This window comes from Anas platyrhynchos, chromosome 19 (genome assembly GCF_047663525.1).
Source record: "Anas platyrhynchos isolate ZD024472 breed Pekin duck chromosome 19, IASCAAS_PekinDuck_T2T, whole genome shotgun sequence".
In the NCBI taxonomy this organism is placed as follows: domain Eukaryota; kingdom Metazoa; phylum Chordata; class Aves; order Anseriformes; family Anatidae; genus Anas; species Anas platyrhynchos.
In genome coordinates this window covers 10,554,046-10,577,051 of record NC_092605.1, presented here as the reverse complement: position 1 = coordinate 10,577,051, position 23,006 = coordinate 10,554,046, and the positions used below count along the sequence as shown (strand labels likewise).

At 44.4% G+C, this 23,006-nt stretch overlaps 1 protein-coding gene across 1 annotated transcript; it reads left to right on the top strand.

Annotated features, from left to right (window-relative positions):
- The first annotated feature begins 105 nt into the window (after window positions 1–105).
- CFAP52 (cilia and flagella associated protein 52) lies at window positions 106–21,217 on the top strand. The gene is made up of 14 exons (XM_072025905.1): window positions 106–287; window positions 1,637–1,836; window positions 2,511–2,647; window positions 3,258–3,386; window positions 4,440–4,539; window positions 5,007–5,120; window positions 12,372–12,472; window positions 13,171–13,341; window positions 15,284–15,432; window positions 16,047–16,192; window positions 18,583–18,734; window positions 19,355–19,457; window positions 19,710–19,821; window positions 20,618–21,217. Exons 1-14 carry the CDS (start codon window positions 224–226, stop codon window positions 20,791–20,793), a joined length of 1,854 nt encoding a protein of 617 aa, XP_071882006.1. The 5' UTR covers window positions 106–223; the 3' UTR covers window positions 20,794–21,217.
- Window positions 21,218–23,006: the final 1,789 nt, after the last annotated feature.

The following is a 23,006-nucleotide window of genomic DNA, read 5'->3' as shown; positions in this document are numbered from 1 at the left end:
GGGGTGACTGAACCCTGGAGGTGACAGCACCCGGGCACTGCGGCTGGAAATGGGGAGCGGGAGGGAGCAGCTGGGTGGTCCCGGGGCTGCCCGAGGGGCCGGGATCCCCCCGAGGGACCGGGATCCCCCCGAGGGGCCCCGATCCCCCCGTGGAGCCCGGCCCTGCCCTGCCGGGCCTTGCCCGGTGCCGTTGCCATGGCGGCCGCGGCTCCGGCGTGAGGCGATGGCGGCGCCCGAGGGCAGGGAGGCGGCGGGGCTGGAGCTGCGGGCGGCCATCGGCTTCAACGGTACCGGGGCCGCCTGAGGGCTGCGGGGTGCCCGGGGTGGGGGTAGGCTGGGGGCTGGGGGAAGCGTGGGGGCAGCTGGTAAGGGCTTGGGGGGCACCGTGGGGGCAGCTGGAGGGGCTATGGGGAGCTATGGGGGCAATTGGGACTTATGGGGCACCATCGGGACAGCTGCATGGGCTATAGAGAACTATGGGGGCAGCTGGGGGGGCTATAGGGCACTGTGGGGACACTGGAGGGGCTGTGGGACACTTTAGGGGTAACTGGAGGGGCTATAGGGAACTATGGGGTTAGCTGGAGGGGCTGTGGGGCACTGTGGGGACACTGGAGGGGCTGTGGGACACTTTAGGGGTAACAGGAGGACTTACGGTGTAACATGGGGACAACTGGAGGGGCTATAAGGAGGAGCCATGGTAAGGAGCCATGGGGACAGGTGAGGGGCTATGGGGCACTGTGGGGACAGCTGGAGGGGCCATAGGGCACCTGAGGGGGTGTGGGGCACTCTACAGGGCACCTGGGGGGGCCATGGGACACGGTGCAGGCAGGTTTAGGGGCAGACAGGACACTGTGGGGCAGGTGAGGGGCTTGGGATGTATGTGGGCAGGTTTAGGGCACCCTGAGGTGCAGAGGGGCCACCATGGGTCATGGCTGGACTATGGGGCTGTGGTGATGGTGCCAGGCCCGGGGCAGTGGGTGTGTGGGGTGCCCCACACCTGGCTGAGAGTGGAACCACTTGTGACATCCCCGACAGCAGGGCAAGAGTTCAGAGAGAAGGGTTGCAGAACAGGCAGGGTCTGGCTGAATTGCAGGATTCACTGTCTGTTTATTTCCAGTTACCCAGCTTACCAGAATGAGACGAGCTTCATTTCAAAATAAAACCAAATCAGGTTGCACAAAACACAGCCATAAACAACCCCATGACTCGGTGATGGGGTCGGTAACGGGTCCTCACTGGGTGCCTGGCTTCCTGGGAAATGTACAGCTATCTGAGGCAGGTCAGGGTGTGGTGAACTGGTGATGTGACCTTCATAAGTCAGCAGGTGCGCCTGGAGAACCTGCTGTGGTGAAAGGCTCAGACCTCGGGGACAGCTAAATCTCCTGTTATTGGTAGGAAGCACAGCCCAAAATTTGTAAAGGTGACCCCTGAATTGTATAGAGGATTGTTATGTCGGGTGGCTTTGGGTGGGAGGTGGAAGCCTCTCATTTTTGCCCTCCTTGTGGAGTAAACCTTCAGCAATAAGGGTTTCTCTTGGGAAACAAAATCAGGAAGTCCACCAGCGTGAAGGTGTTGAATTTGCCTGAGTCCCAGACTGTTGGTAGTCAGCATTTCTTTCACTTCCTTGCTTTTGTAGGTCATATCCCATTTGGCCTGATCTGCCACCCAAACAAGGAGCACCTTCTCTACCCGCTGGGATGTACCGTGGTTATTCAAGAGTTGGCCAGCAAGAAGCAGGCGTTCTTGCACGGCCACACCAACAACGTCTCCTGCATCGTTGTCTCAAGGAGCGGTACGTTTGTGGCCTCTGGACAAGTCACCTTCATGGGCTTCAAGGTGGGTAATGCTCAATGTTTAACCATGTAATATTGATGAGAAGCATGGAGTTGGCCTGCCAAGCAGGGGGAACGCTTGCTTATTTTTAATTTTATTAGAAAACTGATGCCCGTAGTGGGGGACACTGCAGAGAACGGGGAGTTGTGGCTACTCTGTTGCTGGGTGTGCCTTTATATTTTGGTGGAGCATTAAGCATTTCCCCAAGGATTAGGGTAACTAGGTTGAGAGATTTCTTAGTCCCAATTCTTTTTATCAAAAATGTTGTGGACATGTGCCAGCCTAAATCCCATTAGATGTTAATTAATAAATTATGTTATATTTAAAATTCTTTATGATTTAATTTTTTAGTGCCTATTTGAAAAGACTCTGAGGCAGTAGGAAGGAATCAAGTATTAGGGTTTTCAGTATTTTAAAATCTAAGTCAAATACTCTTCCAGTGTAATCAGTAAATTTTGATTCTGAAATGAAACACAGCAACTAAATTGGAATTAGCAACTAAGTTGGAATGTTTTGTGCAGCACTTGGTCTGAAGCATATTCCTCCCATACCACACTGGGCTGGAAAGAAGCTAACCTTCAGCTTTTTGCTTCTAACAAAAGTTCGCTTCCTGCCAGAGCACTTCAGCATGTTACAGCTGATGCTCTGACTTGGACCTCTTCTGCTTTGGCCTGCAGGCAGACATCATTTTGTGGAATTTTTGGAAGAAGGAGTTACTTGCTCGGCTGTCCCTTCATAAGGGTAAAATCGAAGGACTAGCGTTCTCTCCAAACGAACTTTATCTTGTGTCACTGGGAGGCCAGGACGATGGCAGGTAAGTATTTCCCCTTCTTGATGCATAACTCCTGACCATTTGTATGGCATTGAGGAAGGCTGCTTAGGGAGTACTCACTCCTCCCTCTTCTGGCAATCCGATGCTTTCCCCTTCTTGACATCTTTCTTTAGAGCATCCCGTTCTGTCTGATGGAAGCATTCAGCATCCCATCCTGTCTGATGGAAGCTGGATTGGTACCCTAGAGAGCAGGGCAGGGGAAAACAAAGGGAGCAGTTAATTCTGAAGTTTTTTTGTCACCCAGCGGTATGTCAACTGAACTGTTAGCTGATTTAACATACTGTCCTGAAGAATTAAGAGTGGAATAAAAAGTTATTTTAAATCAGATTCTACCTAAGACATAATTTGAGTCTTGCTCAGCAGGAGGAATACCACAAACACATATCCCTTCTTCAGGAACAAGGGATGTAAGCTGCAATTCCATGTGTTTGTCTTAAGGCTTTTCTCAAATAAAATATCTATGAGGTGACTTTTATTGCTTATCCTTGTGGGAACAGACTGCAGGAAAGCAAGTTTATTCTTGCTTTTTTTTGGTAAGTTTTTAAGTATCATTAAAAAGCAAATCTATTTAAAACCCCTTCTTCCTTTGCAGCGTGGTTGTGTGGGACATCCTAACGAGAGAGGCTGTCTGCGGGAGCCCTGCCTCGGCCCGGAGCGCGGGCAATACAACCATTGTCGAGTGCTCTAGATGCAGAGACGAGATGTTTGTTACTGCTGGAAAGTAAGGTTTTATTTACAAGAACTCTTAGGAGAAAAAGAACACAGAGACTTCTCTCCTTTTACAAGGGGTCTTTACTTAAGTACAAGGAAAGTTAAACAATAGTGTGCTCATGCTTTTTTTTTTTTTTTTTTTCCCGGAATGGACACATGAATATCCATCAGCTTGCCTTTTAAAGCGTTTCTGCCTGTTCTGCCTAAGAGTGTGTTTTGAAAGCAGCATGCAGGGACTAGCACACACCACTTCTGTTCATGATAGCAGGATTTTGTATTCAGTATTCCCCTTGCAATGCTTAAAATATTTAGTTCCCAGCGTTTGTGTAACAATAGCAGTCAGTGAGCGGCTCCGAACAATGCCTCATTAGTGCAGAAACAATGGTATCCTGCAAGTTGTTGGATCATCTCCTATCCTCAACAGATGTAGTGTACAATCGGTCCCTGACTTGTAACAAAAGTTGATCCAAAAAGTCACATTTTACATGCGTTTGAGACAGCCCCCGTCTATCTAGCCTGACGCTTAAACCTGCTGAGGAGCTGCATCTCCCTTTAAATCAGGGAAGGGTTTGCATGGTTTTGGCTGCAGTCGCACTTATAAATGTTGGTCTTTGCATTTTTAACACTTTGCAAAATGTAGGGGTGACTGTGCATGAAGATGTTCTGTTGGTTCCTAGCTGTCAGTCAAACTGTGCTAGAAAATAGTTGAAAGTGTCCTGTATTGCTCATTTCCTGTTCTAAGAAACAGGATTCCCACGGTGTATTATCTCTTTGGGGAATTAAGTGTCTAGGTTGTAACATACCCTCCCATAATCCTAGTGTATATTTCTGCTGAACCTTTGAGATTTTTGATTTATCTGGAAAAAAGTTACCATAAGAGACAGCAGAAAAGACAAAGACTTATTCCTGGCCTCTCTGATTCTGTTCTTTTTCCTCCTTATAAAAATTTCATGATAATATGACCTCATAAAGACTCTTTCATTCTTCTAGTACTGAAAGAACAGGGATATTTCTGAGTGCAGTACCAAGTATGAATTTGATCCTGCTATATACTTTCTTGTAGTGGGACCATTCGAGTGTGGGAACTGGATCTACCAAACAGAAAAATCCGACCAACTGAATGCCAGACAGGGCAACTGAGAAGAGTGATCACAAGTCTTAAGGTAAGATTTAGACAAATGATTTGGCTGAATTAAGTAACTCTCAACAGACTAGAAAAGACCATGAGCTTTTCTAGTAATGCTAAAAATGCCAATTGTAACTTCAGGATGGCAATGAAATTGCTAAATGTTGGCTCCTGACAGGTGGTTTCCCATCGTTTCTTTATCCTGGGAAAACTGTTTTGGATGCTTCTGAAAAGAAGCAGCTTGTATTTTAGTCAGAGGTTTTAGCACCCAGAGAATTCCCCTTTTTCTTCAAAGTATTACTTAGAATTGGTTGGAAAACATTGTACATTGAGCGGCGTTACGGATCTTTGTGTGCAATGGGCTAAAAGCACTGGCTATGTGCCCTTTGAGTAAATCCTGGCAATTCACTTAAATAAAGCTATTTATCCAGTACAGTGCTAGAGTTGGGACAAATGGCTCAGTATCTGGACTGTGTTCTCTTTTTTTTTAACACTTTCGTGTAGATAGCAGATGACGATAACTATTTTTACGCTGGCACATCAAGTGGTGATATCCTGAAAGTGAACACAAACAACAAGCTGATGACGGAGTATGGGCCTAAAGAGAAGTTTAGCTTGGTAAGTAGCAGCTCTGTGACTTGAATTTTTTCCTTATCCTCCTCTTTATTGGTGACTGGAATTAGGGCAACCTCCTGGAGAATCATTACAAAGCTTTTTCACAAACTAACCTGCATCAGGGAGGACAAGAGGTGTGGATGTGTGTGACACGGTGGCTGTTCAGGTTGGAGCACTGGGAAGAGAATACCACAAGTATTTGAGAAACCAGAACGGGAGCACAATGAGGATTCACAGCTGGAAGGGAGCAAGGACCAGAATAAAACTAAACTGAAGAGATGAAAGATGAGGGGAGAAAAGAATAGGCTGTGCCTTGTTTATGTGGTTCCTGTAATGAAACCAAAGACTCCTGAGATCATAGGTGCATACTGTGCTATTACTGCAGTTTATTGTCCCCCCATTTGTGCCAGCAGAACTGCCTGTAGGTTAAGAGTGGATCAAGAATGGATTCAGCTGAAAAAACACCTGCAGCAGGGTAATTTTTGGCAGATATTATTTACAGCAGAGCCTCATAAACTGCTAAGAGCACAGCTGAAAGAGGCAGCGTGCTTCTTTGTATTGGAAGTACAGTGAGAATTCACAAGAAAAACCTGTTTCATTTTTGCTGGGTCTGATAACATAGCTTGGTTTCAGTTACCCCCCTAACTTCAGAGATGAAATCGTGTGGCAGAGCTGAGTGTTCCAGGGCTGTCAGTGGCTTGTGTAACAATCTGTAAAACAGAATTTGTTCTTTCTCTGTATTTTTTATTTCCAGTTCTTAGTGCTGTCATTGACCCTGCTTTGAGCAGGAGAGGGCTGCACTGGACGAGCTCCAGTGGTTCCTCCCAACGCCAAGCTGCCCCGTGGTCCTGTGGTGCTGGTCTGCTCAGGGGACTCTCCTGATCATGGCATTTAGTTAATAACCAAGTATCCAAAACTTTAAAGCAGTAAGCAGTGAGGATAATATATACCTCAGGCTTGCCTTACTGGGTGATGACTTCAAAACTAGGTTTGAATAGTTAGCTTTGGTGGGATCAGAGTAGTGAAATTTGGTGAGTCCCACTAGGCTTTGGTGAGATTTCTGTGGCACTAATCTTGCACTAAAGCACACAGAAATTAAAGCACAAAAAATGCTTATTTTTGGCACCCATTTTGAGAGGTTTGATCCCTACCCTTTTCCCATAGTATTTGATATTATATAGCTTTTTTATGTTTTCAGACATAGGTCCAATTGACCTTATTCTCAGATTCCAGTGACCCATACTTCTGAATGTCAGTCCCCAGAGTCTGTGTTGGCACCTGAGGAGCAGACAATTAAATAGTGCTTGGAAAAATCTATTAAACGACTTGCTCAGCATCACAAGAATTCTGGTGGCGGCTGCTACGTAGAATTTAGTTCTTCTGGACCACATTATGGCTGTTCAGTCAAGACGTGATCTGATTTTTTGTTCATTACAAAAATGTGTGTTCTCTCATCACGTTATTACATTATACCCATCCTGACTGATGTCTCTAGTAGCTCCAGCTTCCCCGCTGATGAAGCAGAGGTATTACTGAAAAAGATTGTCTAGATGATATAATTAAAGAGTTTATTATAATGCTTATGCACAAGTGGGACAAAACAAGGTTGAGCAGTGCACACTGGTTCTGTTACTTTAACTTCTGAGTGCTCAGCTTCCTAACCTCAAAGCTCCTTTAAAGTAGTTCTGTTTGTCTGTAATTGGGACTCCTGGGTCTTAGTATAACGATCCCCAGACAGGAGTGTCTGCTGAACAAGGAGCTTTTGGCCTTCCATTGTTTGAGACTTCTGCTTGCAGGGAGCTGTAATCATAAACAAACAGGAACAGCTAGAACACTTGCTCTTGATTTCTCTTTGTTTGTTGCTGTTAAATGACTTCTTTGAGCTTCTTGGTTTATAGCCAGTGGAGGGGGTAGTACTTGAAAAATTCAAACTCTTAAAAAATTCAAACACTTCCCTGAAAAATCTTCTTCTGTGAGGTTGTATTTTATGATTCTATTAGAAACCATGAAAATCAGTGAGCAGCGAGGGAAGCAATACAGAAGTACTGCTATGGATGCTATGGGGAAATTTTCCTAGAAAGAAGCGGACATTATTATTTGAGAGCAAACACAAGATTGAGAAAAACTGTGAGGAAAAAATCATCAGTAAACCCCAAATTAAAAGCTACTCTGGACTTGTTTTTCCAAATCTCCTGAACATTGCCTGTACCAACACACGTACATAAAAACCACATTCATGCCCATGTACAGTGCAGAGTTTCTTGCATTACAAATGCATGCCCACATCTCTGGGATAACTTGGAGCCACTGAGATTTTAAAAATATATTTCAATATTTATCTATCTATTCTATAAGGTTGGAGAAGGTACTATATTTGTTTTTATCACTCGCATTGTATGTAAGTATTTTAATTCTGTGTACATATTAGGAAACAAGAATGTAAATATTTTGCTGTCCTGATAAATAATCAGCAGACTTACAATTTGTAATGTTGATAAGAACTCTTGTGGGTGTACCTGTACTGTATGCTGTTACTATCGTCCTCAGCAGTCATCCTGCAGTGTCTTGCATCCACATGGGACCCATGTCCTGGCTGATCTCTGCATTTTTTTATGCTGAAGTCTTGAAGACTGAATATCCCCTCTTTTAAATGCTGGCATGCTTTGACTCCTGTGTCTGGCATTACATGTGCCTCTCCTGGAGCACCTGGATGAAGCCACATGAGGTCCTGAACTCCCTTGCCCTCTGCAGTGAGGCAAAGGCACTAAGTGTGTTTGAAACAAACCTTCACAGAAAACATGCTTTTGAGATTGTTACTAAAGAAGCGAGCAAATAGGGTCATTAGCATGATGCCGTGCAATTTGGGAGTTGAAGGAGAGCCTTGGGCCTCTGAGTGAAAAGTAGAGACTCAAGGCCAGACCACAGTCCCATCCAGGCTGTGAAGAGCATTGGAGAATCACTGCCTTCAGCTGGCATTGCTTCTGATAGCACAAAGCTGAAGAAAAAGGGGACCTTCTGCTGTGCAAGAGACTGACCAGATGCTAGGGGGAAGTTCCAGAAGGGGGTGTCACAGCTCTCTGCTAGCCTTGTGGATGAGACCTGATCCGGTAGGCAATAATGTGACTTAAATGTTGTTTTATTAGTGTTAAGTAGTGACAGCCACATAAGAGTACCACTGGTTACTCTGGGAGGAGGGAGAGGCAGGCAGACATGCACATTGGAGAGACTATTTGTTATTTCCATCTAATCTCCTCCTTTGCCCTGTTGCTCAAAATGATCGTTTCCTTCTGCTCTCTTCCCTGACTCTCACCAGTGCAGTTTCTGTACGCCTGAAATGGGACATTCATCACAGTCCGTGCAAATCTGTATTGTTGCAGTCAGTGAGAATGTGCTGGTGCCTCTTTATCTCCAGCTGCTCTCAGCTCCACTCTCACACTCTCCAGTTCTCCCTTTCTAGCTTTGTGCTGCGATTCCTCCTCCACCCACCCGATGCACATCCCTGCACACAAATAATATGTTGTCACTAGGCTGTCAGCAAGTCTCTCGGAACAGAAATAGAATCTAATGTTTTATGACAGAAGTTTCCAATTGTAGCACATCCTTCAATACTAGAAGAGTATTTTGCAGGTATTTTTTTTTTAAGTAAAAAACACAGCGTTTATCAAAACAGAAGTATACGCATCCTTGTTTTTACAAAATGTAGTACATCATGTTGCTCACCCTAGGAGATGTGATGGGTGTTTTTTTGCAGAGCTGTGCGTATTTCACAAGGCATCTTTTGTATCTTTATCTGTGGCATGTAGTACTTCTTGTACCAAAAAAATCTTACTTCCCTCACAGTACGAAGCAAAGCTGCCACGTTGCTTGTCTCAGGGGTGAGCCCTGCCCCTTGGAGCAAGGCACGGCTGCCCCAGAGCACATTGTCACCTGGGATGGGCACAGACCCTCCCGACCCGACCGGGTGTCCCCCTGCTCCCTGCAGGCATGAGCTGCCCTGCCTCCCCCTGTGGAGCCGTCCTTAGCACTTCGCTGCAGTTCTGTCTGAAAAGATGCATGTTCAGGACTTCTCTTGTACCTCTGCAAGCCTTGTTCCTCAGTGACACCAGGAATTATGAGCCAGTGGCATACCACGAAACTCTGAGCCTGGAATCTGTGGCGACCCCATGACAAGCATGACTTGAGAGAAATTTAAATGACTTCAGATACTGCCTGGGTGAGGAGAAGTTGTTTATTGAAAACAGCTTTGGTCGACCTTAGAGGAACTTTCTTTTGATAAATAAGAATGTGTTTATTATACAGACGTGATCTGAAGATTTCTTTGTTTCTGTTTTGAAGAGGAGTGGCACTTCGCTAGTGTGAAGCAACTTGTTCATCATCTAAATGAAACCAAGTGCGTTTCTGTGATGTCTATAAATACTGGAGTGAACAGCAAAATTAATTTTATTCCCATCACAGGCTCGAGGAGCTATAAGGCAGCCATTCAGATGCAAAGTGGGATGTACCACTGCAGATGGCTGTTCAGAATTAGGAGGGTGTTTTGCATTGTAAACAAAATATTTAAACGAGGTGTGCTGGAAGAGTTCAGAGAGCACTGGGGAACTTTGCAAGAGATCAGAACAGGACAAAGAGCAAGAATCCCTGCAGGGGTGAGCCGGGAAGGGGAAGGCTGGATTTGTGCCTTATTTATAATCGCTCTTCAAAGCAGTGGTTTCTTTTTGTAAGAAGTAAATAATGAATGGTGGTATTTTTAACCTCCTGCGTTAACCTCTGCATTTCATCTGCAGAAGGACTGTTAGTATCATAACACAGAGCATTCATGGCATCGTTACTAAGAACTGCCTGACTCCATGAACAACAAGTGCAACTCCCAGAGCTGCTGGTTCATGGTGATTGAAAGAACAGACTGGACAAGGAAGAAGGACGATTATTAAATTCAGGCCAAAAGCAAACGCTGGCCAGCAATGAATTCTGGTCAATTCAAGGTGTTTCTTTATTTTTTCCTTAAGTGTATCTGCTCCCCTCACAGATTGGAAGAATTGAAGACAATGCCTTGAAAAACTCAGAGCAGTGTGAAAACCCTAATTTATTAGCAAATAGCAGGGAACTGTCATCAGGTAACCTATATTGTCATTGGCTTGATTTCTAATTCTGCCACCTGCCATAATGCTAAACCCAAGGGTCATCTGAGATGGCAGTCTCTACCAGGAAAAAAAAATGAAATAGTAGATCAGGAGAAAGTTGACAGGCCTGTGGTAACAAGGGACTCATAAAACGCTGCCAACACATTCTAGGAAATTTTGCTAAACACTGTTTAGAAACAGTTCTGATAATTTTAATTAATAAAAAATATCCCTTTCTTCTTGTGGCGTTGCTAAGAATATTTGCATAAAACCTAGCTCCCTGCCTGGTGGTGTTGTGCTAGCATGGCATCAAATCCTCTGTGGGTGCAGCGTTTTTCAGTGCTTATTCTTGATATTACAGGAGACTGGGATATGCTACTGGTGGAATTAGACTAATGAAGAAATACAGCTAGATTAGACTATAAATAAAAAAATTAATAATTTTCAACTTTTTTTCCCCCTGTAATCCATGTTTATTTGGTCTTAAGGTTAAGTAGTCCTTAACCCACAGCGCAGGCAGGTGCGAAGAGCCAAATGGCTGGAAATACTTCACTCAGTTGTGTTATTACTACTGAGCTGCTGGACACAAACAAAACAAACAAACACAGAACAAGGAATTAATCTATTCTAGGCAGTTATATTTTGTTTTCTTTTTCTCCAAAAAGAACGAGTGAGAATTTAAAAAAATGAGCTGTTCCTGTTTGGTTGGATAACTGAACCAAAGTAATTTTTCCCAATTCAGCAGATTCTGTGGCTTTTGCAGCATCCTTTCTAATAGCATCCACCTCTAAACAGCTCAGATGTCAATTCTATTTTCTTCTGTCTCGGCTTCCTCTGTCACCTTCCGTAGAGTTTCAGTCCTTTCCACAACAGAGAAAATTAACACTTTCTGGCATACATTTTTTTAAACACTCCACAAGTGTTTTAATTTTGCTGGTATTATTACAAAAAAACTGCTGGTACTATCACAACAGCTGGCAATAGAGCTTCTAAACTTAGGTCACAGCAACTGCTGTTGGAGTTGATATCGCAACTCATCGTGCTGTGCTGAGCAGAATCCCCCCACGTCACCAGAGCCTGGAGCTGGCCTGATCCAGAACAACTGGTGGCAATGGTTTCCTGCTCTCCTGGTGAGAGTGGAAGCGCCTCTTGTACATGCTTGCTTTGCAATAAAAGGTAGTTTGCTGTCCCAGTTTTGACAGCATAAAGCTCCTTTGTTTTCTTTCCTCTTTTTCTTTTTTCCATTTCAGTCATGCATTTGCTCCCCCAAGCTAGTGGGAATGTTCTGAGTGATTTGACCCCCACAGATGTAGTTTCATTCCTCTTGCAGCCAATTCTGGAGCGTCAGAGATTTTCAAGAATTCATCTGTTGTCTTGTATACAGGAGACTACCATTACTTGACAGGCAGCAGAACAGAAGCAGAGACTGACTTTTCTAATTCTGGAAATTTTGTAGTAAGGCTGAGGATTGATTTTCTTCTGGCTGTAGTCTGGTACTTTAGCCACTGAAAAGCATTTCTGCTTTTCCTAATGGCTCATCTCCTGTTGGTTTACTCATCTTAGTAAATAGCAGAAACCTATGCTGATGGGCTGACTGATTACCAAAGCTTTTCTGTGACAAGTTATTAGCATGCAGGCAATGGGATTGGATACTTCAGACAGAGAGGGGACAGAGAGGATCTGTCTTAAAAGCAGTCTTACAAAAGGATGCTTTGGCTGGGTTTTATCTTGTGTTGTTTTCACATCTGATAGATAAAGAACCAGTGGAAGGCAAAGCGGAGGCACTGACACAAAATGTGTGTAGTGCTTGCTGGAACAAGGTAAGGATGCGTAGGCACATACGTGGTCCCAGCTGCGCTGAGGGGTTGATGTTGCTGCTATCTACTTGCTCTTTAAACACTTGTATCATAGATGTTCATATATGCTTGTAATTAATAACTCTTTTCTTCCTTTTCCCTCTAGAGAACCACTTTTAGCTCAGGTCAGCCAAAGAATACTGATAAAGGCACATTTGAGTGGCATGAGCACCACCACAGGGAGCACGCTAAACACTCCACTGTGCTATTCAGCGTGGCTGCATCGATACAGATACTCTTCTTCCATCCAATTGTGTTTTAATCCTGTTTTCTCCTAGGGAATCACAGCTTTGATTTTGCTGAAGACGGGAGATTTAATAGTCGGCACCGGAGAAGGGATTGTGGCGCTCTGTAAAGGGTCAAACTACAAAGCAATGAAGTGAGTTTGTAGGTGGGAGAGTCAGAGGGTAGAGGTGATGCTTCCCCCTAAGGCTCAGGGTGCAAGAACTAATCACTTCTATGGCATGGCATAATCCACATAAATCAGTTTTTCAATCCCGTAGATAAAATAGATGTTGTTAAAATAGACAGGATGGTTCTAGCATAATGAATTTGAAGCAGATTGAAAATTAGTGTATGCTTCTGCATAAAAGTACGTTGCCCTTCTCATAATTCATTTTAAATGACCAGTGTTTCCTTTGGGGCATTAGGATTTAGATCCCAAATTGGTGTAAACTGAGACAGATCTGTTAAGTCAGTAAAATTATGTTTTACGCCACCTGAGGAAGATTAATATTTGCCATTTAAAAAATTTTTGTTGGAGGACATGGGACTGTAAAGGAGTGCTCTCGCTAATTTTATAGGGACGTCTCAAAGTGCTAGAGTCCTTGCAAGGCTTTTTTTCTGCATATGGAATAGGAAGCTGCAGGCTTCACTCTTCAGTAGGTGATTTGGAAATTGGGCTTGCAAACAGTCATTTTGCATCATTCGAATAGCCAGCTTAGGGGTACAGTTCTGAAAGCTTAGCTTTGTACAACTTAAAGTGTTCCCAAAATATCTAAAGTGTATGGAAACATTCTTGAATATGGGATATTTAATTGCACATAAGCAAGAATAGATTTTGCTTTCTCTTGACAGGAGGATTCAAGTTCAAGGTGGTGTCACTTCCCTGACATGCAGAGGCCAGGGGCACCAGTTCTTTGTGGGGACAGACATGTGCCAGATGTATCAAATTAACTACACTGCCTTTAAAGAGGAGCTGATTGCTGCCTGTCATAATGAAGCCGTTAACGACATCGTTTTTCCTGTGTGAGTATAACTGACTGGGATGCTTTTGGCTGGCAATGAAGCCAGGACACCCGTGTAACACCTTTCAATGATCGGGAACCCTGAGATTATTAACATCCCGAGGGGATGATCTATACGGGCAGTGTTGGCACCTACCAGTGAAACATAAGAGTGACAGTGAGCGACTGCGCAAGTACAAAAGGCAGCAGTTCTGCTTGAGAATTGGAAAAATCATTGACCTACAGGAAGAATTCTAAATTAAGGGGCTATAATTGTTTATTTTGGGGTAACAGCAGTGGTGGCAAACTCCCCCCCTCCCGCCTTTCTCCTAGGTGCTGCGAGACCTGGGCAATTTTAGTCTGCCATTAGTGCGAATCTCAAAAATCTGCTTTTGTATGTCCTTTTGCTGCTAGGGTTTGTAGAGGTGTCTGCTTTTCTACCCACCTGGAACATCAGCTGAAACCTGACTAACATAGCTGTTCAGAGAGCTTTTTGGGTCTCAGCCTCACTTAGAATTTCACGTTTGACAGTATGGCATGCTATATTAAATTATAGGCTTGTGGTGTGTCTTCTGTCTGCATTTGTCTTGTGAACACACAGCAAACATCCCCCCTTTCTGTGCAGTAGAATCATGATGTTCTTATGAAAAACAAAGGATCCATTGTTTCCTCCCCCAACAAAGAATGGCAGTTTGATCCTGAAGGAAGTTTTGGTATTTGGCATGTTGTTGTTGCATTGCTTCTTGACACAGCACAAAGTATCAAATCTTACCGAGATACAACAAAGAGTGCAGGGTATTAACAGGGAGTGCAAAATGTCCTCGTCCCTGCTTGTCACCAGCCTGAGAAATCCACATCCTTCCAATTTAATGAGTAAATCATTTGGAGCTTTAGAGTAATCTGACACTAATATACCCACCTTGCACATCTGCGTCACAGAGGTATTTGGGTGAGCTGGATTTAGGGATGATAGTAAGGGCTACAGGGCTACATCCTTACATGCATATTTTAAACTCTTTATATGTTAACTGCTCTTGAACAGCGCATATCACTGACTTGGAAATACAGACTTAATTTCCCTGTTCTGGCTTATTTCAGAACACTTGAATTGCTGACATTGTTCTGCTTTATAAAGCACCTGCACAAGCTTGGCTTGGGAGAGGCTATGCGTTTTTTGAGCCAGTTTCCCCTGTACTGTTTGTCTTTCCAGGTGTTGATGGTGATGTTGAGCAAAAGAATGTGGCACCTCTCTAGATTTCACTCTGTCATATCCACTGGAGACGTGGTTTGGTTGTCCTCATGCATAATGAATGTAGCATTTTCTGCCAGATAGGGTTAATCCCATCCTGCAGAAAGTGGTGGTGGTATAAAAACATGCCCTCATGTCTCCTTTTGTTTGCTTGTTTATTGATATACTTTAAGAGCTTATTTCAAAGTATTTGGTCCCATAGCTTTTGTAACATTGCAGAAGGTCTTTTTTATTCACATGTGTATACCAAGTATATTATGAACAGGCTTTTACCATTTTCTCTATTGCCTTCAGCAGCGTTGAATAGGAACCATCCAGTAAGCAAGATCAAAAATGACATCCTTATAATACACGGCTGTTGTTAGTCCCTGATGTTAAACCTCAGCAGTCAGCACCTCAGCACTCACTTCTCTCTCTATTAGGTGCAACAATAGAAGATTTCTAGAGATTGAATATGGGAAATAAACTTCACCTAAAGCAGGAAGAGTTATTTTAGTTTAATATACCTGTTCCTTAAAATTAATCTTTGCTTAGAAACCTAACCAGGGGAATTGTTCTAATAAAGGTCTTTCAGTCTTAACCATGGTGATCCCTACTGAAAAGATTACAGCTGTACATTAGAAACAGATGAGCTTTAAAGGATGGTTTAAGATCTGAGACGGAAGCTTTTTGCTCTCTGCCTCCTCTCGTTAGCTCTTCTCTCTGAATTCCCCAGGGGAACTTCCGACTTGTTTGCCACCTGCTCCAAAAATGACATTCGTGTGTGGCACACCCCGGAAAACAGGGAGCTGCTGCGGATTGTCATCCCCAACATGACCTGCTATGCCATAGAGTTCATGAAGGATGGCAAGAGCATCATTTCAGGTACCGGGCAGCCCAGGCCCATGTGAGTCCGTTCTGTAAGTGCTGCTGAATCTAATAAATGTTATCAGTGTATTAGAATGAAGAAAGGTTTAACCTGGGAGTAGTTCCAGTTCGTTGCTGTGACCCACAGGCCCCTTTGCTTGCAGCTGGTCCAACGGGCTCTGCTGCCAGCCCCCGGGTACCTTGGGGCTGCAGTTATGGTGTTACATGGAAAGCGAGATTTTGCCTGGGATGTGAATTCCAGCAGTTCAGAACTCGGTTCAGTCTTACTCAGAAGACTTAATTCTAAAATATTAACCCTGGCATATGGAACAGATTAACTTATGGTGTACACAGAACAATTTTCATGTAAATTTGCTGGTCATTGCCATGTGCAAGTTGCCTACACAGGACCTACCACAGCTCTAGAGCAGCAATGCTGTCCTGTCCCTCCACTGTTACAAAACTAATTTGTCCACAGCCAGAACCAAAAAGGAATTAATTTTTAATAGTTTATGTGGGACTGTGTATTATAAAGGAAGTTAATAAGAAAGGGTTAATTTGGACCAGAAAGGAAAGCAATAGCTTGAGGAAAGTCTCTGCGCCTGGATAATCTGTTTCTTTATATTCATCAGCTTGGAACGATGGAAAAATCCGTGCCTTCATGCCAGAGACTGGACGGCTAATGTATGTGATTAACAATGCCCATAGTTTGGGAGTGACAGCAATTGCTGCTACAAATGACTGTAAAAGGATCGTTAGTGGAGGAGGTGAAGGGCAGGTAATATTTTGCTTTAAAAACCCAGAGCAGCTTTGTGCTCTCATCACAGGACCTGGGAAAATTGTCTGTAACTGCTTAGTCAGAGAGTGAGCTATTCTTAGCTTCCACTTGAGCAGAGGACTGAGTCTGAAAATATTAGCCTTTGATATATGCAGAGCTCTTGTTCTCAGAAGGTATAATATGAAACAATGCTCCATTTTCTTCTGGCATGTTAGTCTAGGAAAATCCTTCTGATGTAGAACATGCTCTTAATCCTCCTCTTTGTTCACGTCTCTTCCCCTATATTTGGCTTATCTGCATTTGTCATTGTTTGCAAACCTGTGTCTGACTGTGCTCTCACACAGATTTTCTTCCTGTCATTGCTTTGGAAGTCCTAGTCCTGTCCAATGTGACCTGTATGAATTCATTTAATAGCATGAAATTCACTTTCTGTGGTTATATTTTCTGTGGGCAACTTAGTAATTTTCTGGGTTGGTAATATCTGGTTTCAGTGGTGATATTAATAGAAGACTAATAATTTGGCTTATAATACATTTATGAAAATGTTCCAATGCACATAACACAAATCAGGAAACATGTTTTAGGCATCATACTTGTGCACTTCAATAATTTTCTTCCAGCAATACAAAACTAATACCGTGTACTTTGGCTACTCCATGCACTGCATTTAATTGTAGCCTCTTTCAATCTGAAAAAAGAGACTGCTGTATTTTTTCCTAATTTTTAAATCATTTAAACATACGTTGTTTATACGATTTATATTAAAAATAAGCAATTAGACTTGGCTGATGTTCAATTTCTTACTTTCCTTTGGACTTCCTCTGTACAGTCTGGCAAGCACTCAGAACCAGACATTTAAGTGTATCCTGACAGATTTATCTGCTCTTCTGCTTTGTTTGTGTACCGTGATGGTGGTCTTCAGTGTGCCATGCTGAAGATTGCACAGGAAGTCTTGAAGAGTGAGGCATTGAACTTGGGTCTTCCAAATCTCAGGCTAATATCCTAATCAATGAACCATCTTTCAGAATCATTCTGTGCCTCAGCTCTCCCGTAGAGTGGTAGCAGCAGCACTGCCTTGTCTAACGGCATAAAGACGTTAGAGATGATGAGCCACTTCAACCCTTCACTAATAAAAGAACAGCTAAGTACCTTGGATGATTAGCGCTAGAGGATGCAGGAGATAGGAGACCTAGATTCCATACAAACACACGGAATGGCACAGGCTGCGGTTAGTTGATCTCTGAATTGAAAAAGACAGCTGAGACAGAATTAAAGCTAGAAGGTTGGTTAAGCAGAAATGAGAACTGTGGGGAGCACTTGCAGCATTCATTCAAAACACAAAGAGGTGTTCTGAAATGCTAATGGTTCTGTCAGAGTCAATCGCCTGAAAGCTGTGACATTCAGGGCTTCTTAAGGGGTCTGGATGCTCCGGTCATGTAGCCAGCAGGAATTGGACATCCAGATCCCATGGGTAACTCGGCATCAGGCTTGAAAACATGGAAGGTCAGCACTCTGCTTTTGATCCCAGCGTCTAAATTACTAAATCTGCACCAGCGTTTGACCTTAGTGGAACGTAAACGCAAGCTGATACCATGAAGCTTGGCACTAGTGGGACAGTAAATGCAAGGTGTGAAGAATCAAGTCCTCAAAGCAGAAAGATTTCTGCCTTGACCCTCTCTGGGAAAAGAGGTGCTCTCAGACACATACCTCACATCAAAGATGTAAAGAGCTGTTTTGTATTTACTAGCATTATAAGTACCACAAATAGCAGGTAGCTTTTTTAAATGTGATTTCAGAAGCCTTGCTCTTTGATCTTTAAAGCGCTGCCAGAAATATATCATGGACTAGGTGCTTATTCCTGACTGAGATACAAGTACACTGAAACATGGGAGGGTGTGGGCTCACCAAAACATTATTTTAGGATTAATGGTCAGGAATTCCCAAACCAACTGGATTACACTCTCAGGAATCTATCTAGAGGATAGATTTAGATTACACATTAGGAAGAAATTTTTTACTGTAAGGGTAGTGAGGCCCTGGCACAGGTTGCCCAGAGAAGCTGTGGTTGCCCCATCCCTGGTGTTCAAGGCCAGGCTGGATGGGGCCTTGGCCAACCTGACGACCAAGGGGTGGCATCCCTGCCCATGGCAGGGGCTTGGAACTGGACGATCTTTAAAATCCCTTCCACCCCGAGCCATTCTGTGATTCTATGAACCCAGCTCAATTTTATTAGTCAGCTGCATGAGTAACTCATGGAAAAATAGTGACAGTCCATTGAGATTCAGTTGCCATACAAGTTATAAGGGAAGTGCAGAGTTTAGGAAAGCCTTGGACATCCTGCTGAGCTCAGAACCAGGCACTTAAAGCTGATGTTTGCTGCTGATTTTCAGGTGAGGATCTGGGCAATTGGTGAGAAGACTCGCAAACTGGAAGCAGTTCTGAAGGAGCACATATCTACTGTGTCTTGCATTAAGCTTAAGAAGAATGACCAAGAGTGTGTCACAGCCAGCCTCGATGGAACGTGCATCATCTGGGATATTGTGTAAGGAGACAGATGAGTACTGCAACATGTTTAAAGCGCTGGTCACTGTTGGGTCAGTGTGTCCTACCACAATGTGGTGAGGAAGAAGAGGAAAAAAAGCTTTAGAAAATGAAAATTACTAGAAAGAACAGTCAAGTCAGGAAAAGCAGAAGCTCCAACGCTGGAAACTTTTCAGAAAAGTTCAGACAAGCGTTGATCCCAAGCTGTTTAGTTGGATCAAATTGTGTATCAGGCAAGGGGATGGAGCGAATGATTTCCTTTCAGCTAGCTCTGTCTTCCAGCACTGTATGACTCTGGTCCATCTATTGCAGGTCTCTAGATTTTCTGTACTGTCATAGGGGTAACAATATTCTTGTGTAGTGTGTAGCACCTACAAAGCATTCTGGACTAAAAATCTTTTTTTCATGTGATGGCAGATCAAAAGTCCTACAAGGCAGCTGTGATAGGAAATGGAACCGATGAGCCTAAATTGGCTTCATGAAATCCTGAAGTTGGACCAGTACCTGAAAGTATCCAACTAGAAAGAGATATCTGATGTATAGCACAGGTGGAGAGAGTTCAGGCAGTCAGAATTTGATTTTTGACCTTATTGTTCTATCCTGTTTTGGGGTGTTTTGCAGGCGTTCTGTAAGAAAACAAATGATTCTAGCCAACACATTGTTCAAATGTGTGTGTTACCATCCTGAAGAGTATCAGCTAATCACCAGTGGGACAGACAGAAGGGTAAGCAAAACTCCAGGAATTCTGTTGGCAGTAATCCTAGAACACAAAGTCTGGTTACAGACATTTCAAACAGCCAGAATCACACAAGGCCTTGGTAAAACCAGGCCGTGCAACCTAGGGGAGGCTTCCCATACAAGCAGGGGCTTGTGAAGGAGCTCCCATACTTTGATAGAAGTTTGTGTTGCAGGGCAGCACTGAAATCTTTGTGCTATTTATGTAAAACTGAGCTCTCATCTCTGGTCTGCTCTCTAGATTGCATACTGGGAAGTGTTTGATGGCTCTGCGATCAGAGATTTGGAAGGCTCGCTGTCGGGCTCCATCAATGGGATGGACATCACGTCAGATGGGGCGTACTTTGTCACAGGTGAGTGGGTGGATGAAACTAGGAAAGAGGAGACCAGGAAGAGCAAGGCAAGGGTCTCAGTAAAGAAAGAAAAAACTAAAAGGAAGGTCAGCTAAAAGGCAAAATAACATGAAACACTAAATAAAAATACTTTGGAAAAGGCTGTGATTCAGACTTGGCAGATGCTATGGTTCAGTCTTGCAAGGTGTAATTTAAAGGTTAAGATGAGGTTCAGATGTCCCCAGGCGAGTACAGGGTTGCACCTTGCCCTGCTCCTCATGTAGTTCCATCATGTTCACGGTGCACTTGGATGATTTGTTCAGGTGTCCTCCTCCAGAAGCTTGGCTCTCTGTTAGTTTGCAAGCGTGTGTGGCTCCAGGCTTCATCCAGCCTCAGGCTCACACATTCCCCACCGCCGTGACATCTCTTCTGGGAACCTAGCACTAGCGTAGAGGAGCTGTGGTACTGTATTTGTATGTTTATTGACTGTAGCTACAACAGCAGGCTTTGTGTCAGCACCAGGTTTTAGATTAACCCAGTAAGCCAGCGCTGGCTAAGAGCCTTTTGAAGGCTCTCAGCTCTGGTACCAGCTGCTGGCCATAGCTTACTGGTGCTGCTGGTGCAGGTCCTGAGTCCTCTACCGGCCACTGACTCTGCTTCAGCTGAGCAGAAGTGGGCTTTGCCATAATGCTCAAGACAGTGTATCCCACCCTTCCTGCATTAAATGAATGCCAAAGTATTCCCCTGCCTGTCAGCTGGGAACAAAAAGCAGCAGAACTCTGTGTAATCGTTTGTTCTTCCTTTGTGCCCGCTGCAGGTGGTGATGACCATCTGGTGAAAATGTGGGACTACAAGGAGGGTACAGTGACTCATGTTGGAGTGGGCCACAGCGGCAACATCACCCGTCTCAAGATCTGCCCTGGGAACAAGTACATCGTGAGTGTGAGTGCAGATGGTGCCATCCTGCTCTGGAAATACCCAGACTTTCCCTAACAGCTGGCACAGGAGCTGCTGGGCTGCTTCTTCCTTGGCCCATCCTAAAGGTCCTTTCTGCTTACAGATAAGGTTGTTTTAAAGCATTTGTACTGTTAGAGGAGAGAACCATTTTTCTACTCTCTGGTATGAATTTACCAGATCCTCCAGATGTCCTTTTTAGCACTGAATGAATAGGTCTGATTTTTTTTTTTTTTTTTTTCGGGGGGGCTAAGAATTTCCTCTTAGTTTGGAGTGGAAGTATTCATCACTTCTGAAAATCATCCCGGCTGTTGTAACACTGGTGTTTTGTTACTGCCACCTTTTCTGGCAGTCTCTTAGCCTATTCTTGCTTGTGTGACTGCTCATTTGTGTGCTCTCTCTCTTGTTCTTCCCTGCCCCCTTCTGTCCCTTTCTTTAATGAATAACTTGTTGTGTAAATTCAGTCTTCTGTGTTCATTTTAATTTGTCGGGTGTTGATTAAGGAGAAAGCCCTCAGCTCCAACTCAAGTGTTTAACTAGGAGGCTCTTTTGACTCAAGCTTTTAAATCAATGTTCTCCAAGGAATGCCAGGTCTTTTGGGCTTCTTCATTTGCAGTGTCCAATCTAAAACTCTGTTCAGAGGCCTGATTTTCAAAAGTGAGAGCGCAATCGTTTCTAGAAATGCCTGGATGTCTCCAGCTGGACACATACAAATTCCCCGTCATTGCCCTAATTTTTCAAGCAGGCTCCAAATAGCACAAAATATGTATTCTGTCCGAGAATGAGTATCTGGTATCACGTCTGGCATTATAGCCAACAGCTCTCGAGATACTGTTTGTTTAAAGATCAGCGTAGGCAGCCAGTCTGTGAAGTGATGCAAGTGAAGTAAATATTTCTCCTGCAGGCACTGCGAATTCTGACATAAATTGAAATCGTAGCAAAATGTTGTATTCCTAATGTTAACGCTTAGAGACAGTTAACTAAGCTGATGATTTAAAGGCCGTGTCGTTTAGATACTGCCACACCTGGACTGGTAGGAGAGCTGTTTTGGTATGCGATGGGGGATAGGCATTTTACGGGATGATTGCTTGTTATTCTTTATGTGCCACTGGAAATGATTACTGCTCACAGCACATCCTTTTAGACCGGCTCTGGGGGTATCTGCACGTGTTGCCCATCAAACACCATGCAAGTCATATTCCTTCTGGTTGAAATATCTCAGCTGTTATTAACGGAGTCTTGAGCAAAGGAATTAAGTCATTCCTTCCTCTTTTTCTTTGGATTCAAGGCTCGCTGCTATGCAGCAATAAACACTCCGGCAGGTTTTACAAGCTCTGCAGCAGTGCTCACTGTGGTTTGGAAGGCAGGATCAAACCGCTGGAATGTGGGACGGACAGGCAAAACATTCGTGCTTGTGTAGGACAATACAAACAGAAACTGTGTGTGAGAGCTCCCCGGCCAGCCCCAAAGAGCCCAGGGCAGCACGGGCAGCGTGGTGCCGGATCCCCAAGCCCCCAACACCATTAGCTCAGTGCAGCCCAGCTGGGACAGGGCTCAGGGCACCGCCAGCTCCCCGTGTACCTGGAGGGGAAGGGCTCAAGATGCAGGAACATCTCCAGCAGCCTTATGCCAGCAAAGGAATTCCCTTCCCCTCAGGTTGCACCAAACCTGTCGATATGGGCAGGAGCAGGAGCCAAGTACCCGGCGGGGCGCCAAGATCCTGTTTCTGTGTGGCTGGTCCGTGGTGTAAGGTCCAAAGCCTCCTGTGTTATCTGGTTCTTCTCAGCTTGGAGGCAGCAAGATGGGCTGGGCTTTCCAGACTTGTCTGGCCACAGTCATCTGCTGACTCTGGCAGACGGGAGCTGACACGCTGAGGGTAACCACGTTTTGTTACCAGCACCAAGGAGGCTCGGGCTGTGTGTCTGCTACTGGCAGCTTACAGGTGGGAAAGCTGTGAGCAGAGACATGGAGAAATCCTGTCCTGCACCTTTTTCTTTTCAGAGTGAAGGGGCATCAACGTATTGAAGCCAGCCCAAATCATAAGCACGGACACTGACCAAGTTCACTCGCTCCAGCGCAGCAACCCAGTGCAGGTCACTGCCCGCAGCGGTGTTCGGCATGCGATGGCAGCACAGCACCGTGCTGCTGTACACCCTGACCCAGTGCCCCCCGAGGAAGCCATGCTGTGGTGTCTTTGCAGCTGCAGGGGTAGAGGATCCCTGGGGCAGGACCCCCACGCTGCACTTCAGAGG

Coding starts and splice junctions, on each gene's coding strand:
- CFAP52 (XM_072025905.1), top strand. CDS start 224: ATGGCGGCGCCCGAGGGCAGGGAGGCGGCGGGGCTGGAGCTGCGGGCG. Junction 1,837..2,510: donor TCACCTTCATGGGCTTCAAG/GTGGGTAATGCT, acceptor TTTGGCCTGCAG/GCAGACATCATTTTGTGGAA. Junction 4,540..5,006: donor GAGTGATCACAAGTCTTAAG/GTAAGATTTAGA, acceptor ACTTTCGTGTAG/ATAGCAGATGACGATAACTA.